This window comes from Cucurbita maxima, unplaced genomic scaffold (genome assembly GCF_002738345.1).
Source record: "Cucurbita maxima cultivar Rimu unplaced genomic scaffold, Cmax_1.0 Cma_Scf00019, whole genome shotgun sequence".
Taxonomy (NCBI): Eukaryota; Viridiplantae; Streptophyta; class Magnoliopsida; order Cucurbitales; family Cucurbitaceae; genus Cucurbita; species Cucurbita maxima.
The window spans coordinates 2,748,330-2,766,908 of record NW_019272035.1 but is presented as its reverse complement, the minus strand read 5'-3'; the positions used below and the strand labels follow the sequence as shown (position 1 = coordinate 2,766,908).

The following is an 18,579-nucleotide window of genomic DNA, read 5'->3' as shown; positions in this document are numbered from 1 at the left end:
TTTATATTTTCGAGTTAGGTCAAGTTGTGTCGACGGGTTGTTTCGAGAAACGATGATGCTAGATGACTAGTGAGAGGAGAGACGGCTAGAAAAGTAGAGATTGAATATACTGAGAGTAAAAAGAGAATAAAAGAGAATGATAGAACAAATCTCAGGATACTTCAAAGTTGCACATGCGAAAAGTTGAATACTTTTTTTTCATGCTAATTAGGCTAGATCTAAGAGAGCCTGCAATTTCACATTCCCGAATGGAAACCACGAGAATTAGTAGTAGTACCTAAATTCCTATTTGTTAGCCATGGGAAATTATTACCCGAGAGAAGAGCTCAAATCCAACAAAAATTGCACTAAGAGAAGTAAAGAGATTATACCTCTCCACGCCACGACGATTCATATTGAAGCACAGACAACAAATGGGAGAAAGGGAGGTTTGAGCTCTAGAAGGATTGCCTGAGGTATTACATAACATCAAGCAAAGTCCGTGCTTACTCCAAGGAGCCTTAGAAGGCTAAAGAGGAAGGATTATAATATATGTCATTATAATAGTTGTTCATTACATTCCCTTAATTTAGAAAGCTCTATATAGTGTATGATGGAGTATTTTCTCATACTTAGTATCCGCTCTATTCCAGGCTTAATACTTTCTAATTGGATCATAATTCAAAACCTTGCAGTTCATCAGATTAAAGGTGAAGATAACCAAAATCTGTAAATAAAGCACAACAAAATTCTGAGCCCCAAGCAGGCATTCCCAATCTTAGGGCATTGTGGTCATGAACATTAATATGCCAACGCCGTCGATATTCCCCAATTCATCATATTTCATCAATGAACTCGAGAAGGTCATCAACTTCCTGCCTCAAAGTTGTAATTCTTTGCTGCTGTGGAGCAACTCTGTTTTCGATTTCACGTCCACCGAACTTCTTCTCGTAGCAGTCCACCACCGTCGTGTGTTTCACAACCAACCTCTCCTGCAGATCTCTCTCCTTGGCCACCAGCTCTTCCACCTGCACAGGCAGCACCACTTGATACTTAACATAGTTTGTTCATGACAACCAGCATCCCCACTTTTCTAATCAGTTTGTGTTTGAGCCAACATGGGACGGGACATCTTCTCCTTTTACATATCACACTATATTTTGTTTGACTTTTTCTGTCCTTATTTTGTTTTGTTTTTTGAGTTCACTATATTTTGTTTGTCAATGCATGATATTCACAGTTAAATCTATACGAACAAACTAAAAGCAATTGAACCTTAGGCAATATCTGGGTGGCCTGCTGGGCCGACTGCAAGAATGAAAGCAAAGACTTCAACTCTTTTGAAAGCTCTTTCAATGAAGCATCGGCTGCTTTCCGAGCTGCTTTACAAGCTTGGACATCACCAGTACGAGAAAGATCACGCAATGACGCATCCAATTTATCGTGTATGGTTAAGCATCTATTGATAATATTCTGAACTTGTTGAATCACAGTTTGCACCTGAAATGAGATGGACAAAGCAATAAGGCAGTGAGAATCCACCAGTGTCAGAAATGTAAGGCATCTTCTACTACGGCCCTGCCTAAACCATCTACATACTTGGAATAATACGATAGAATACCATCTACTTTACCTCATCCCACTGTAGTTTAGCTAAATAAGAAGGAGAAGACTTTGAAATTGACATGTCCGAATGCATATAAATGATGCATGAGACAAAAAGGACAAAGAATCCAAAAATCAACATTATAGGCTCCCTAAGCATTGAAATGCTGTTGAACTTGTAGTAAACCTGCAAATCATGTAAGAAAGAGTTAGAAAACTTAATAATTCAGATGTGAGTAACCTTTAATTCAACCGTTACATACAACTCACAGCATGATTATTACTGCATCCATGATTAGGTCAAATCATTAGAGATACAGAACATCCAAAAATTCAATTTAAAAGAGAGCAGATACCTGGAAATGCTGATTATGCTCTGGGACAACATTTTCCTTCTCCAGTACAACCACTGGTCTACCATCAATGTCCAAGTGTGAAATTTTTTTCTGTAACAATCAAAATAGAAGCTTCAGGGAAACCGAATTGACACATTTCAATGCAAATAATAATAATAATAAAATAAAACAAAAATCAATAAACAAATAGGAAGGAGACAATAAAAGAATTATGTCACTAGTCTATCCTACCTCATGCCACTGTTTATGAGAAAGTGGAACAGACACAGAGAAATCACTGGAGCCCTCTGGTAAAACAACCTGAAGTTTACAAAAAAACCAATCAATTATATGAATAAAAAAAAAGAAACCCTTTGTTTGAGTTCTACATAAACTGAATACAATCCATAGCTATGGATACATCCCTTGAACATAGCAGACAACAAAACCTTAGAAGTTATAGTAACCCTTCGAATAGAAATAAGGAAATATAAGTAAATGAAAAAGTTGCAACAATGTCAAAATGGTACAATACTTTGTACACCATAAAAAATGAGCAGTTAATCCATAAATTGGCACATACCCTTTGGTGAATGTTAAATAAGTTTTAGAACACAAAATAAGAATTCAAGAATTTCACACGCAAAGGATGCCAAATTTTATTTTTTCTCATCTGATAAATCCCTGATTTAAGGGCGCTATGTTTCTGATGGCAGAAAAATTACCCTATCAATCACATTGCAGCATATAACAATAGAGGAAAAAAGAAAATTACCCTGACAATGAGCCTATCAATCACAACTTCATTTATTGGAGAGCCAAAAGAGATGTTAAGAAAACGTTTTCCCTGATCCTGAAATAGAAAATCCTGAAGTGGCAAACTGTATCCAATAGTAAAAGAAGTTCTCCAACCACCAAACATTGGATATCTAGGTTCAATCTCCAGGTCTGTCTGAAATTTCAGAAAAGAATTGAGAAAATAATCAGGTAAATAGTTTTGGTCGTCATATTGCTAACAGAAAATTTTCACCTTCCTAAGATTGCCCCATAGATGAGATGTAGAGATGTTTCCAATTTCATCTCTATAGTATACTGAATGAGTTCTTGGTGGTAGTTTTGCAACAAGTTTGCTAAATGCTGAAGCACCTCTTGCAAAAGGTCTGGTCTGATAATCAAACCTGCAGCAGAAATAAGCAACAATGTTACACGTTCTGCAAGAATGAAAACTTGCAAGAATTAGTGTGAAGAAAAAAGAAAACAAGAAAATACCTGGAAAATCCCCCCTTATTTTGAGCACCACCATTGACAAGATTATAATGCTCTGTTATTTGAACGCTTCCCCAGTGAGAAACTTCTATCTCACGGACAAGCTCTTGAGCAACAGGAAATGGCTGATTGTTTTCAAAATGAAAGCGTATGAGTGTGAATGAATATGGGGGCACATTCTCATAAGGGCCATATTTGATCTCAGAACCATGAATCTTGGTATTTTCCAATTTTGTATAAGACTCAATTCTTGCTTCGGGCAATTTAACACTCAATGACTGGACCTTGACAGTATAAGGAGATAAAAAGTATGCAGTGTCAAGAAACAATACAAACTGAACATCAGCCTGAGTGATTGTCTCAGGGAATGGACTCAGCACATGGGTGAAAACAGCAAACACATCAAAAGTCAAGCCGTCACCCTTGTTTAATCCCTTTGGTAGAGACACCGAGTAAAATTTCAATGTTGGGGGCATTTCCTTGGGATAAACAACATTGACAGGGAAATTTATAGCAGATCCTTTGGCTTTCCCTTTTCCTTCATTCGATGTAGCTTGAATATGAGACAAGTATTTTGCTTGTTCCTCGGGAAAGATTAAAAGTACTTCAGACACCACATCAGTCCCCTCATTTTCCACCTAGAACAGCACGAAGAAGTTATTAAACCATAGATCCTCAAACTACACCAACCCTTTTCCACAATGTGCCCCATTACGTAGAATATTCCAAAAACTACGTCTTCCCAATTTCATGTTAATTTCACGTAAAACAAAAAGAAATAGCAAGAGATACCATACCCTTATAGTTGAAGATATGCGAACAATTTGTGATGTCAAATCAATCTGCAAACGGGAAGAGAAATACAGTCAACGACACCATGGCGAGGTAAATTAATTACAACTGGAATTTCAGAATTCGAAAATGTATAACCAGACACTGATCGAGTGAATAAAACGTAAAACATGATATTTAATCGATTTACAAAGAATTAAGCGAGGTAAGTTAATTACATCTAGAAATGGAATTTCAGAATTCACAAATGTAGCAACCATACACTGATCGAGTGAATAAAACGTAAAACATGATTATTAATCGATTTACAAAGAATTAAGCGAGGTAAATTAATAACATCAAGAAATGGAATTTCAGAATTCGCAAATGTAGCAACCATACACTGATCGAGTGAATAAAACGTAAAACATGATAATTAATCGATTTACAAATAATTAAGCGAGGCAAATTAATAACATCAAGAAATGGAATTTTAGAATTCGAAAATGTAGCAATCATACACTGATCGAGTGAATAAAACGTAGCACGTGATAATTAATCGATTTACAAAGAATTAAGACTTAGACCTCATCATAAAACAATAATCCCTAAGCATTACGAAAATGTATGAAACACAAGAGGGAAGCTGCAGAGTGCAATCGAATGAGCTATTGAAATCAATAAAAACATGACTACAAAACCTTCAAACAATACTTACCCGACGATCAACCTTGGAGAAGATCAGATCGGAAAGTACAGGCGAAAGAATCACAGCGAGTGTGATAAGGAATAGATCCAGCTTGATTGCCATTTCTAGTTTCCTTCTCGGTCCTTCAAAAGATGAACTCACTCTGGATCAGGAAGAGATCGGACCATAGGCAATGCAATGCTAAGGGAATAGTCGAGCCTCTGTCAAGTGATGAACGAAATGTTTCAAACAAGTCGTAATTTTGGCGATAAAAAAACAGATATAATTTTATAATTTGACCTAAAAAATTCGCAAAAAAAAAAAAATAATAATAATAATATCAATAATTTAAAATTTTACTCTATGTATCATGTTTCCATGTATGTATACCTCATGTCTCACCAGAACTACCGCGTCCACATATGTTTTGTTTTTATTCACATACTTCTTAGAGGAGCCACTCAATATAGGGTTGTTCCAAGGTAAATAAGCTTAATTTCGGTGAGCTACCGAAAAATGATGTACACATTGTTCGTATTGACAGTAATTTCAATTTTTTAAAACTTTTCTCGATCATCTTATCTTCAGAACCACTCTCGTCCAGACGTAAGTCTCTTCACGTACCTCTGTTTTACTCATACGTCACAATTCAAATATGCATGAGATAGAAGTGGGCGTCTCTAATTACAAACCAAAAGAAAGAACTCATAAATGGAGGTCGAGCATCATAATATGACACATAGAATCAAACTATTTCGGGTGCGATCTTCAAATTTCTGGCTTTGAATAAACACAAACTCGAAAGTTCAAGAAGTAAACTTCAAACTTGCATGGTGTCATATTTTCATTATTTAGGAATTCACAGTGTGATTGTACAACACTTACTCTTGTCCTCGAGTAAATCGACCAACTAAAGTTTCGATCATCGTTGGCCTAGACAATGTATGCTTAAGCCTCCGACCCCATTCTTGATAATAATTTAAAAAACACAATAATAAAAAAAATCTTGAAAAACATTCCGAAAGAAATTTAAGAAAACAATATTATAGGCTAACGAACAATAAACAAGACATTAGGAATCACGACTTTCCACAAATGATATTGTTCACTTTGAGCATAAACCCATGATCATTCCCTAAGACCTAGACAATGTATGCTTCAACATTGATATCATATAACTCAAGTAGAAAGCAACACCAACGACATTGATATCATATAACTCAGGTAGAAAGAATTGACAACTAGTTGTTGTTAAACAAACACGATTCTCAGTGGTATGATATTGTTAACTTTGAGCATAACCCAACCCAAAAGGCCTCGTACTATTTGATTATAAACCCATGAATATTCTTTAAATTAGCCGATGTGGGACTTTCATCCTCCAATAGTTGCATCCCCTTGTAGTACATTTCTTAGGTAAATGCCATATACATGATTTTGACGAAAGGTCATACACTAACTAGTGTAGCTATACGCAACACGTCTCGAACAAGTATGACTATGACACATTAAACTCGGGGGGTTGGAGTATCACAGGAGGGACTATAACGAATCCGGGTATTTGGAGTTACGAAGGTGTGGCCAGAGCACATATTGTGTTTTCTGGATTGTGCTTCTTATCAGCTATCTGGCATTGGGTGTATTGGGATCTAGAAATATTTTGTGATGAACGTACAGGAAAACCTTCTTTGGATTTGCCGAAGATTTTTGGAATTCATTTATTTCTCTCAGGGTTGGGTTGTTTTGGTTTTGGTGCATTTCATGTAACCGGATTGTATGGTCCGGGAATATGGGTATCCGATCCTTATGGATTAACCGGAAGGGTACAAGCTGTAAATCCTGCGTGGGGTGTCGAAGGGTTTGATCCTTTTGTTCCGGGCGGAATAGCCTCTCATCATATTGCAGCAGGTACATTGGGCATATTAGCGGGCCTATTCCATCTTAGTGTTCGTCCGCCCCAACGTCTATACAAAGGATTACGTATGGGAAATATTGAAACCGTCCTTTCGAGTAGTATCGCTGCTGTCTTTTTTGCAGCTTTTGTTGTTGCTGGAACTATGTGGTATGGTTCAGCAACTATGTGGTATGGTTCGAAAGTTTAAAAACTAAATTTAAAAATTAACGAGCAAAAATGTGAAAGCCAAGTTAAAAGAAGAGTTCATTGAGGAGATATATATGAACAAATAACATAAGGAAGAATACAAAAAATTGGTAAGGCAGGCAGGTTGAGCTCATAATGATTTACAAGAAAAGAATTGCAATTCCCAAATCTTTTCAAAGCTTGAGACACAACATATCTGAGATGTGTTTAATATACAAACCAACCCCTCTTTTAAGCTTCTTGGCTCATTAAATAATACATAGTTTTTTTATCAGCTCAACAAGTCACGATTCGCGTAATTCTGCTGCTGCTGAAGATCGACGGTGGCGATTATGTTGGCCGAAGGAATGGTGGAGGCTTCGACGTCGTTGGGTGGTCGTAGAGGGTCTGAATGATGCTGGAACTCATGCGAGCCTTCCGTCGGTGACTCGGGAGGGCTTCCACTGCCTCCGCCTCCGCCCAGTGTTCGCATTGGCATTGGATCTGGCTTTCCCCCTTCGTTCTTTTTCTTCAAAGCACTTCTATGCCATTGCTTCAATGCTTTTGAAGTTTGTTCATCGAATATAGATTTCTTCATGGTCGATCCCATCTAATAAAAAAAACAACCATTTTAAAATGATCATACGTTTATAATTAATCGTTAATACGATACTTAAGCTCTCCGTGAACGATATGATTGACATTAAAATATACCTGAGTGACAAGAGCATACAACGGGAGTGTAATGTAGCTGCACAAAATCTGTACTCCAACCCTGTCAAAATTCAACAACCATTATCTATAATTATTTTTTTAAGCTTATTTAAAAAAATAAAAGAAATTTAGAAAAATTAAATTATTTTTTTTCTTATAAAAAAAGTAATAAATATTATTTATAAATCAAATAACACTTTTTTTTTTTTTTTTGCAAGGTTTTAAATTTAAGTAAAAAATTAAATAAATATTTTTCAAAGGTTTAAAAAGTATATATTTTATTAATTAACCTTTTTTTTTTCTTATAAATATAATAATAAATGGTATTTATAAATTAGCTTACCCAAGGGCAACTCTGACGATAATAAGATCAAAATTTTGGTGAAAGCATGATCTCAACCCAAATTCATACTGTACCATGAACACAATTAGAATATATATAATAAAATAAAATAAAATAAAATAAAATAATTTATATTTTCTAAAAAATAAATTATAATATTTAGATTAATCTCTTACCCATATCCAAAAGAAATATGTAATCTCAAATGCATTCTGTGACATAAAATTTAAAAAATTCAGTTATTTTAAATAAATATTAGATTATTTTGTATTAGAGTATAATAAATAGAAAAATAAAATAAAAATTAAAGTAATAAACCTGGAAGAGGACGTAATGGATGAGATAAAGAACCAAAACGGGCCAACTGAACCAGAAGTGTCTATCAGAGACTTGGACCAGGGGAATCCCTTGAACCACGGCATGTCTTTCCTTGATTTCAAGCGCCATTTGCGTTATGATTCCTTGCAGCTTCGTTCCAACGGCTAGGATCACCTTTTCAACAAACAAAAAAGTAATATCAACGTTGACGATTGTTGGGACGGAAATGATTATGATTTTATTCGTAAAAAATACATCTCTATTGGTGTGAGATCTTTTAGGGAAACTAAAAGTAAAACCACGAGAGTTTATACTTAAAGTGGATAATATCATACCATTGTGGAGGTTTGTGGTTCCTAACATGATATCAGAGTCCAAACAGTGGGGGTACTTTGTTCAAATGCTCCAGGAAATGGGGAAACTGTTCGAGGGTTCGAGAGCTACATAAGTCTCAAGGAAGACTCTATGTTGTATTTTGTTCGAGGGTTCTAAAGAAAGGAGTCGAGGCTCGATTAAGGGGAAGTTGTTCGAGAGTTCGAAGGCTACATAGACATCAGGGAATGATCATGGGTTTATAGGTAAAGAATACATCTCCATTGATATGCTGAAAGTATACCATTTGTGGAGGTTCGTAAATATCAACCAAATATCACTTTTTTTTTAATAATTTTATTTAAAATTTTTTTTTTTTTTGAGTTTCAAGAGTTCTTACCACCAGAGGAAATATGGACACCCAAAGCATAACTTGCCACCCTGGCAATAAAATTAATAACAATTATATAATTTAAAAACATAATAAATATTGCAAATGTTAGATAAATAATATTAAAACAATGAAGAAAATGAGTTTAAAGGGTAATAATACTAACCACTAACATTGAGAAGCAGAAAAAGCACCATTGATGCCCATAGTAGAGGACTGCCAAATGCCAAAGTTAGCATATAATTCAAAACTATACGAACCCGAGTATTCAAAAGATTCGGTGACTAAAAGAATCAAATCAACTTAACCTAATTTATTCCGTTTAGGTTGGGTTAGTTCATGAGTTCTCGTAAGATTAGTTTAGGATTGAACTAATTCAAATTTATTGTTCAGAAGGGTTGCTTAAAAATTTACGACCCGAACAATTGAGTTGGGTTTAGAATATATCTCAACCTGATCAAACAAAATCTTGAATACCCATAACTCGAACTCTTAAATCGAAGTGTTTTGTCAAAAATTTACCTGATTCCGACAACCACCTTGAAGTCATCTTCTAATGACCTTTTGATGTACTTTTGGAAGTCAAATTTACTCCCGGGTGCTAAATGAACCTATATAGTAATGAAAAATAATAATAATCGAAAATTTGAGACATTTGAAACTACTTGTTTCTCTAAGCAGTGAAAATAACTCACCGTGACGAAACCATGTCTAAGAGACAAGTAATCGGCCCTACTAACCGACCGGAAGAATTGCCTAAAAAAGCACACCTGGAAAATAAATCTGAGTATCATATTGAATTGAAAGATTAAAATACTCATAAATTCGATTTAAATGTAAACAATCTTTCAAATTGTAATATTGTTTGCTTTAGCCTGTTACATATTAACCTCATGGTTTTGAAACGAGTCTACTAAAAAGAAGTTTCTACATATTTATAAGGAATGTTTCGTTCTCCTCTCTAACCAATATGGGATCTCACAATCCACCCATTTGGAGGTCAGCGTCCTTGTGTCTGGCTCTAATACCATTTGTAATAGCTCAAGCCTATTGCTAGTAGATATTGTTCGTTTCGGGCCCTTACGTATCATCATCAGCCTCACGATTTTAAAACATGTCTATTAAGAGGAGGTTTCCACATCCTTATAAGAAATATTTCGTTAATTCTCGATATGGAATAGATGAAAACGTCTATAACCCAATTCATAGAGATTTTGACCTAAAACAATTGGACGAGATACTCGTAAACTCCTTTAAATATCACCATTTTTTTTTTCCATTCTNCATCTAACGGTGTAAAAAAAAAAAAAAAAAAAAAAAAAAAAAAAAAAAAAAAAAATGTGGTGAGCCCTTACAAAGTAAAAGGAGAGGGGCGTTTTGGTCCAGAAACTACTGTGATCTCTTACAAACGATGTCTCGTGAGTAAGTCGAAACCTTGTAGGATCTGAAAGAGAAAGGAAAATGACAAAATTGTATTACATAGTTGGTATTAATTACAAGAAAACCATGAATGAACCCTAATCTTTCTTACTATACCGTTCATGGCCTCGTGTTCTTGTTCAGTCAGTTTTTCCCATACTTTCCATCCACGAATCTTGAGAGATAGAAAAAAAAAAAAAACATAAAAATTTTAAAATAATATTACAAAAATAACTAAACTTCTCGGTTGTAATACTCGAAACCAACTTGTCAGTATTTAATCTGTAAGATCCGACTCGATATCTCCACAACGTTTTAAACCTAATACGTCTGAAATTTCGAGAACCTTTTAAGAATGTTTTAAAGTCAATATTAAATAAACACGGTTTAAAATTTCGACTCGAAACCTAGCATCACTTTTATGAGCATTCATGTTTATCAAATGGGCATCCAAAATTACGAAAATACTTACTTTCAATCTTCCGAGAGTCATCGTTATGCCGCTAAAGACAACATGGAGAACGGCTAGAAAGAAGATGAAGATATGTAATTGATGCAACCCATTTAGAGATATAAGTTGCATATATCCCTACACGGAACAAAAATGAAAGGGTTAAGAACACGGTTAGATTATAGGTTCAGATCTCCTACTCATATATGTTAAAAAAGAAGCTTGGAGACTAAATAGAAGCATAACTTACTGGTTTGCAACTTTTTATGTGACCGCCGCTGAGACGTCGATGCCCGTACCAAAGAAGCCTACGGTGGTGATCGTGGGCGTCTTCCTCGTGTTCTTCGGGTTCGATGCCATGTGAGCTTTGATGTGATTTCCCTCTATAAGGGCAAGGCAACATGGTATTTGCATACCTTGAAGGTATGCAAACTTCAGCAATATAGTTTTGTCCGAATGTTAAGAGTAAAGAAATGAATCCCAAAACCATAAGCTCTGTCCCCCAAAAAAAAAAAAAAAAAAAACATAAATAATATAAATTTTTTAACTCTCATATAAATAAATAAATAAATAAATAAATAATTATTCAACGAAAGTAGCTTTACCGCCTTTAACCTTCTCGAGCGCCTCGTACAATGCTTTCTTTTTCTTTCTTTGAAATATCTAACATATTAAAAAAAATAATAATTAAAAAAAGACGGGTGTTCAAAAAATTTGATGACCCGATAAACCTAATCAACCCAACTCAACCCAACCCAATTCGTATGGTTCGAGTTCGGTTATGAATTTGTTTTAGTTGGGTTGAGTTTGAGTTCGAATAGTTCTCCTAAACTTGGGTTGAACCGAAATAGTCGAATTTATGGTTTTTGCAATTTTTAATTACGTGAAAAATAATTTTTCTATTACAAATTTTAATTAAATATTAATAAATAGTAACATTGTACTTATCAAAAAAAAATTTATAGTTCATTTGGGTTGGATTAGTTATTTAATAAATTTAGAGGATTAGAGCACGTGACTAAGAACCACGTTGTCGAGGGTTCGAATCCCTCCTCGCCCACAATCGACCAAAAAGAGAGAGATTTTTCCCTTTAGGGGTAGGAAAATCATGATCGGGATAGCAAACCCAAAGCTATGGAGAGTTTGGGTGTGGGTTCGAAATGAAATGACCTTATCTTTTTCGTTAATAGATTAAGAGTGAGGTTTCGTTATAAATTAAATATAGTGTCGTATGGGTTTCAAAATTTATAACCCAAAAAATTGAGCCGAATTAAAAAAATATATTGACCCGACCTGATTTAACCTAACCTACGAACACCCGAGCAAAATACAAAAATGAATTAGGAAGGGTATGAAGAAGGTGTACCTCTCCAACCCTATGAAGAACTTTTTCCAATATGATGGAAATGAGAATGATGACTGCACAAACAGCGGCAACGGCCCATGTCGGAGTTTGATCCAACTCTCTACTTTGAGCACCGCCACCGCCACCGCCGCCCATTTCTTAGAGCTCAAGCAAGCTTTGAAGTGCCCTTATGAACAATCAATCAAAAACACGTTAGGTTAAATCAAAGATAACTATAATACGTAAACGAAGAACATCGTGAAAGACAATGTCATACCAAAATCTATAACGATTTCCCGACCCGACAACCAATAGCTACGGTTTGGTAACGTTCAAATTCCCGACTTCCTGTTTCTTGTTCTTATCTTTTTAGAACTCGAAGCGTTTGGTAGCTGTCACCAAACGCAGTTCCATTTCTCTATATTAAGAAGCAAAAACAAAAACGTTATCAAATGGGCTCGAGGGTTTCGAACGAACAGAAAGAATGAACACCGTCGCCTTGAACTCTTATTACATTAACCTTGTAGGGAAATCAAAGCCCTCAATGTTCTATTTGCTTTCCTTCTAAAAATGTGTAAAAGATGAATATCATGGCTATTTATAGAACAATCTCAAGTGTTCTAAAACGCTATATATAGTTATATGTTCTAAGAAAAACTTGTTTTTGTGGTTCAAACTCTTCTTCCATTTTCAATCACTAATTCTTTATATCTATTTTAATCAAACATGTTAGTTTTGGATCTAAAACCAGATAATAAATCACTAATAAGTCATGAAAACAGACCATTATCCATTGATTCAGCTAGTAAATTTGAGAACGTCTTCAATAAATGGTTGAAGCTTCACCTCGGGTTATCGATATGTATAGATAGTAACATGATAGCTATCTAACAAATGAAAACTTTGCTCGAAACTTTCTTTGGTTAAACCTAAATTTTCAATGATTTTCTTCGTTCTTAATAGGTCAAACTAGAATATTGAATCTTTGTAACCATACAATCTTAATGGTTTAAGATTATGCTACTTCATTCTCAACCATCAATCCATGTGTGGTTGATGAATATTAGTGAACATATTCTCGTCATGAGATTGTAATGAATGTAGGCTTCGTTCGAACTATGTAAGTTTTTTTTTTTATGTTACCGCTATCATATCGTTGTCTTGGTGCTTTTGGTTATCATCTCCGTCACGTCATTAGAATTGTCGTTGATATTAACCGAGGTACTTCAATCGTACATATTTAAAGAAAATGAGTTTCGTTTATTCTTAGATGGTTACAAATTTTGGGTGAATGATAATTTTTCTTAGTGGCTACTTATGGTCGTAAAGTGCAAAAGTTAACTCTTGAAATGTCTCGTGGAAGCGCAAAGGTTTTCATGTTAAGACTATATAAAGTCATGTATGTTATCTTTGTAAAGTATATTTGAAAAATGCAGTAGACAAGAGCTAATTTTTTTTTATTTTTTTGCAGTTCGATGTAGTTTACGTTATATGTTTAGAATCATTTAAGTTTGACATAACCGATCTTGCTTGTGGAGTGATTCGATCGTGTTATCGGTCACCAAAGAACATTTATGTTTGACATACGGGCAATCCGAGCTTGTCAAGCTGAGACAAGAACAAGTCCAATTATGAAGAAGTTAAGACGAATATTACATGCAAAAATATAAAGGTCCATTTTAAATCAAAGTTGGGCAAGGCATTGTATAGAGTTCGACCTCCTTAGATAAAGATTTACCATGTCATCCATGTAAGTAATTTGAAACCCTATCATATAGACCTAGTTAATTTCGATCACAGTGAGACATCTAGGCCTTATGTTATAGTGAAGAACACTGTCGAGAAAGAAGTCAAAGAGATCCTAGTTGAGAGGACGTGGGAGCTGGAAAGTCAAGAAGATATGCATAAGAGCTCTTTGTAAAAAGAAAGGGACTTTTTGATGTAGAATGAGCCATTACAAATGGTATCAGAGCCAGACACCGAGCAGTGTGCCAGTAAGGACGATGAGTCTTGAAGAGCGGGTGGACACTGAGTAGTGTGCCAACAAGGACCCTGAACCTCAAAGTGGGGTAGACACTGAGCGCTTTGCCAACGAGGACGCTAAGCCACGAAGGGGCTGGATTATGAGATCTCACATCGATTGGAGAGAGGAATGAGTGTCAACGAGGACGTTGGGTTTCAAATGAAGATGGATTTTGAGATCCCACATCGATTGAAGAAGGGAATGAGTGTCATTAAAGATGCTGGGCTTCGAAGGAAGGTGAATTGTGAGATCCCACGTTGGTTGGAGAGGACAACAGAGAATGGTTTATAAGGGTGTGAAACCACATGGATTGGAGAGAGGAACAAGTGTCAAACGAGGACGCTGAGCCCCAAATTCAAACATTAGAGAAGCATTGAATAAACAATTATCTTTTTTTTTTTTTTTTCAATAAATCTAAAAATTCAAATATTTTTTTTAATTTTGAAACGGTAGGATTAAAATAAAAATAAACGGAAATGGAATTTAAACATTTAATAATAATAAATAAAAAAAGAAAAAAGCAAAACGCTTTTGTTTTTTTCTCTCTTATTTGAATTTATTTCCACACGGCAACCAGTGGGGCCCGGGGATTAGGTCGAATCGGAGGGATGGAATTTGAGGAGTACAGAAAAGTCGTCGTAGAGGATTATAGCCTCGCCTTCTTTAGGCTTTGTTTAGGAAGATCAAATGCTTTCCTTCTTTCTCGCCTTGACTCCAAAATTCCTCCATTGTTGCACCTTCACTCTTCTTCCACAATCTCATAAGTTTATTTCCATTTCTGACTTTGCCTTTCATTCAGTTCCTGGATTCCTCTTCCTTGCAACGTTTCATGTAATGTAAGTTACTCCTTTTCTTCCGCATGTGGTGTAAAACAGTGTTGTTCTCTAGGATATTGCGGTTTCTCTTCTTTGTTTTTGTTTTTGTATTGTTCTATTGTGTTGTTGTTGTTGTTCTTGTTGTTCTTGTTGTTCTTGTTGTTATTTTCCGGCGCTTTGAATCTTGATTCTTTTTGCCGATGGTTTTAATCTGTTGTAGCCACTGAATGTTGTGGATCTGGAGTGAGATTTTTCTTCTCTCTTTCCTGGATCAGAATATCTGACTATCTGTTGGTAATTCTGTCGAGATTTTTTTGTGTGGATTTTTGAGTCTTTGCAGATCGTAGTTTCCTTTGTTTTTGTTTTGCGTTTTGAATTATGATCGCGATAATTGTCCTACTCTGTCTTTTGAGGTTGAGTGAACATTTACAACAAGAGAATCCGTGATTCTGTTTTTGAATGTTGTCTGTGAATGCGGTTGCGAGTTCAGGAATACATGGCTGTTTGAAAGTTAGGGAGTTAATCGAATTTTTTGCCTTTCTTCTATTAACTTATTTAGCAATTGATCGTGGTTTATTGTATAGGTGTTTCAAAGTAAAGAAATGGTACTGTACTGTTTGTGAGCGGCTATATGGTGTTTCTTGTGAGACAATTCAGTCTTTCTTAGAGTTCACATCTTAGATAGGAAAATGAAATGTGCCTAAGGATGAGTTTCGAACTTTGGTTCGCATGGTCATGGGAAGAGTGACTTTTACTGCTAAGATCTGGAGAAGGAAAGTTGTCCAATACACAAGCTAAATTGGACTACTTTCATCAAGAGTTTGAGGTTTTGAGCATGTCAAAAAGGCTCATGAGAAGCATGAGCCAGAAATTGAGGAGGAAGAATAACAAAGGTGTTGCTGAGGAAGAGGATGTTTCAAGGGGAATATCTTTGAGATGTCTTACATTATATGGTAGAGGTGGAGGTTGCAAAGTTGGGGCCGACACCGGTGAGGAAATTGGTGACCCAGGCTGTAGAAGAAGATCCAGTGCCAGTGAGGAAGGTAAGGGATACAAATCACTATTCAGTACTGAAGAAAGTGGTGTGGATTGCTTCTCATATGGCGTAAAGGAGAGATTTCGTAAGAAACATAGCCCAAAGCATTCCGGACTTCAGAACTCTACAAGGAACAGTGACGTTCATATTTTTCTTCCTGATGACATTCTGGAAATGTGCTTGATGAGGCTTCCACTTTCGAGTCTCATGAATGCTCGCCTTGTATGCAAAAAGTGGAGATACTTGACTAGCACTCGTCGGTTTTTACAGATGAGACAGGAATGTTTATATCAGACTCCATGGATATTTTTATTTGGTTCTGTTAAAGAGGGTTATTGCTCGGGCGAGATACATGCACTGGATGTATCTCTAAAGAAATGGCATAGAATAGATGCTGATATTCTCAAGGGAAGATTTGTGTTCTCTCTAGCCAGTATCCAGGATGATATATATATTGTTGGTGGATGTTCTAGCTTGGCTAACTTCGGAAAAGTCGATAAGAGCTCCTTCAGAACACATAAAGGGGTCTTAGTGTTTAGTCCTTTAACTAATTCTTGGAGGAAAATTGCGTCTATGAAGCATGCCAGATCAGTGCCTATATTAGGAACTTCAGAGGTTAACTCAGAATTTTCAGTAGTTCCGAGCCATCATAATCGGCAAGATAGACGTTATTTGAGATCACGTGTCGGTGGTTCATTGGATGTTTACGAGGATCCTCACAGGCTCTCGTTAAGACGTCAAGTCAGAAATCCTTTGGAAGACAATGATGCTTCAATGTTGTCTAATAGGAAGTCATATAAGTTCAGTCGACAAAAGAGTGAACAGTCTCGTGCGAAAGGACATCGTAGGTTTGTGATTATTGCAATTGGCGGTCTAGGATCTTGGGATGAGCCGGTAGAGTCGGGGGAGATTTATGATTCCTCATCAAACAAATGGACAGAAATTCAGAGGCTCCCTGTAGATTTCGGTATAATATGTTCTGGGGTTGTCTGCAATGGGATCTTCTATGTTTATTCTGAGACAGACAGACTTGCAGGTTATGACATCGAAAGAGGCTTTTGGATCGGAATCCAAACATCTCCATTCCCGCCTCGTGTTCATGAGTACTACCCCAAAATTGTATCCTCCAATGGTCGGCTGTTCATGCTTTCTGTCTCCTGGTGCGAAGGGGATGGACAAATAGGGCAGAGAAACAAGGCTGTAAGGAAACTGTGGGAGTTAGATCTCGCGTACCTTGCCTGGACAGAGGTGTCGGTGCATCCCGATGCGCCAATGGACTGGAACGCTGCATTTGTTGCCGATAGAAACCTGGTATTCGGGATCGAAATGTTTAAAATCTTCGGTCAGGTACTGGACTTCTTGACAGTATGTGACATCTCCAACCCAGTATCAGACTGGAATCACATCTCAAGAACTCGTGTATCTCATGAAATGGATGCTTCTTCCTGCTTGACCAAATCAATGGCAGTCCTCCATCTCTAAGGTCCTTTCTCTCTATCTATCTGCCTTATTCCCTTGCGATTGAAGAAATCTAAATTAACAATTTCCTCATGTTGAAGATATGTGGTGCAATCCAAAGGGAACATTCCATTTCTTGTATCAAATTTTCTTTTGTACGCGATCAATTCATCTTTGTTTCTTCATCAATCATGCAGGATTATATATTGCTGCACCCTACTGTGTAATTTTCAATCAAATCATCTTTCTTCTCGTAATTGATTTTATATCTCTCAAGTAAATTTGGTATTGTCTCATGATATTCGATGAACACAAGTTTTAGGGTAATAAACTCACTCAAATAGTCCATGATGAACTCTTGGGGATTTGTGTCCTCTTTCTTTTCTACCCTGAAGAACCTGCATTTCATTTCTGATGTTTGGGTCTAGCACTCATTGTTGAACATGTCATGCATGCTTATCGATCTTGTCATGGATTATTATTGGGCCAAACTGAGAACCAACCATGGCAAGGATGTTACTTCTCCATTCTCTTCATTGAATTATTAAAAACTTCAAAAGTTGTTATTTATTTAGTACCACAAGTTTAGCCTAGTTTGAACTTCTCACTTTAAACTAAGAAAATATGTTTGTATGAATGTTTTAGTAGATTATTTAATTAAAAAATTAAATATTGTATGAAATCATTGTTCCCGATTATCGTATTTTGTGTGTAGAATAATTTTGCTTACGTATTCGTTAATTTTTTATACTAACAATATATAGATTCACCCAATATATAATAAAATTGAACCTACTAGATTGATTTTGAAAAAAAGGTATTTTTTATGTATGCTCTAAAGCTTTATTTTTAACTTTTTATCTTCTACAACTATATTACTTTTTCCATTTCATTTATGGACAAATTTTTAATTTTATGGCAGACTTCTACGGGATCAGAATTTGGTAGAATCAAAACTTATTTACATTTGTTTACATTAAATTTTTTCGATGAAGTACTCTCATTCTTGAATATGGTTTTCATAATTGTGATCATCTAATCTAGAATGATTTAATTATTTTTTTTTTGTAAATATTTTTTTAGAAACAAATAACCCATGACTTTGCAAGAAATATTTTAGGGATGATTAATACAAAAACTTAACCAATAGTGTGTGTTTGTTGAAGGTTAATATAATCTCTAATGTTTGATCTATGACATTCAAAGTTTTTTTTTTTTTTTTTTTTTTTT

General features: G+C 35.6%; 3 protein-coding genes across 3 annotated transcripts; 1 reads left to right on the top strand and 2 right to left on the bottom strand.

Moving 5' to 3' along the window:
• Window positions 1–509: 509 nt before the first annotated feature.
• LOC111493946 (dolichyl-diphosphooligosaccharide--protein glycosyltransferase subunit 1A-like) lies at window positions 510–4,892 on the bottom strand. The gene is made up of 11 exons (XM_023143886.1): window positions 4,675–4,892; window positions 3,983–4,027; window positions 3,189–3,823; window positions 2,950–3,097; window positions 2,695–2,871; window positions 2,172–2,240; window positions 1,941–2,030; window positions 1,613–1,771; window positions 1,255–1,479; window positions 615–1,007; window positions 510–541 (listed from the first exon to the last, which is right to left on the bottom strand). The coding sequence occupies exons 1-10, from the start codon at window positions 4,765–4,767 to the stop codon at window positions 816–818; spliced, it is 1,833 nt and encodes a 610-aa protein (XP_022999654.1). The 5' UTR covers window positions 4,768–4,892; the 3' UTR covers window positions 510–541; window positions 615–815.
• A 1,972-nt stretch (window positions 4,893–6,864) lies between these two features.
• Window positions 6,865–12,697, bottom strand: LOC111493957 (MLO-like protein 9). Its single transcript, XM_023143906.1, has 16 exons — window positions 12,295–12,697; window positions 12,039–12,204; window positions 11,278–11,335; window positions 10,923–11,167; window positions 10,694–10,810; window positions 10,339–10,396; window positions 10,158–10,246; window positions 9,498–9,572; window positions 9,325–9,413; window positions 8,969–9,018; window positions 8,812–8,852; window positions 8,100–8,273; window positions 7,958–7,993; window positions 7,782–7,849; window positions 7,439–7,499; window positions 6,865–7,334 (listed from the first exon to the last, which is right to left on the bottom strand). Exons 2-16 carry the CDS (start codon window positions 12,171–12,173, stop codon window positions 7,017–7,019), a joined length of 1,614 nt encoding a protein of 537 aa, XP_022999674.1. The 5' UTR covers window positions 12,174–12,204; window positions 12,295–12,697; the 3' UTR covers window positions 6,865–7,016.
• A 2,026-nt stretch (window positions 12,698–14,723) lies between these two features.
• On the top strand, window positions 14,724–17,714 carry LOC111493952 (F-box/kelch-repeat protein At5g42350-like). The gene is made up of 2 exons (XM_023143895.1): window positions 14,724–14,876; window positions 15,440–17,714. The coding sequence occupies exon 2, from the start codon at window positions 15,691–15,693 to the stop codon at window positions 17,371–17,373; it is 1,683 nt and encodes a 560-aa protein (XP_022999663.1). The 5' UTR covers window positions 14,724–14,876; window positions 15,440–15,690; the 3' UTR covers window positions 17,374–17,714.
• The last annotated feature ends 865 nt before the right edge of the window (window positions 17,715–18,579 follow it).

Bases quoted from the DNA above. Each gene is read 5' to 3' on its own strand.
- LOC111493946 (XM_023143886.1), bottom strand. From the start codon at position 4,767: ATGGCAATCAAGCTGGATCTATTCCTTATCACACTCGCTGTGATTCTT. The intron at 1,772-1,940 runs GTATCTGCTCTC...CATGATTTGCAG, and splicing joins AGCATAATCAGCATTTCCAG to GTTTACTACAAGTTCAACAG. The intron at 1,480-1,612 runs GTAAAGTAGATG...ATCTCATTTCAG, and splicing joins CTAAACTACAGTGGGATGAG to GTGCAAACTGTGATTCAACA.
- LOC111493952 (XM_023143895.1), top strand. From the start codon at position 15,691: ATGTCAAAAAGGCTCATGAGAAGCATGAGCCAGAAATTGAGGAGGAAG.
- LOC111493957 (XM_023143906.1), bottom strand. From the start codon at position 12,173: ATGGGCGGCGGTGGCGGTGGCGGTGCTCAAAGTAGAGAGTTGGATCAA. The intron at 9,573-10,157 runs GTAAGGGCTCAC...TTTATTTTCCAG, and splicing joins CGCCCCTCTCCTTTTACTTT to GTGTGCTTTTTTAGGCAATT. The intron at 9,414-9,497 runs GTGAGTTATTTT...ATTACTATATAG, and splicing joins TTAGACATGGTTTCGTCACG to GTTCATTTAGCACCCGGGAG.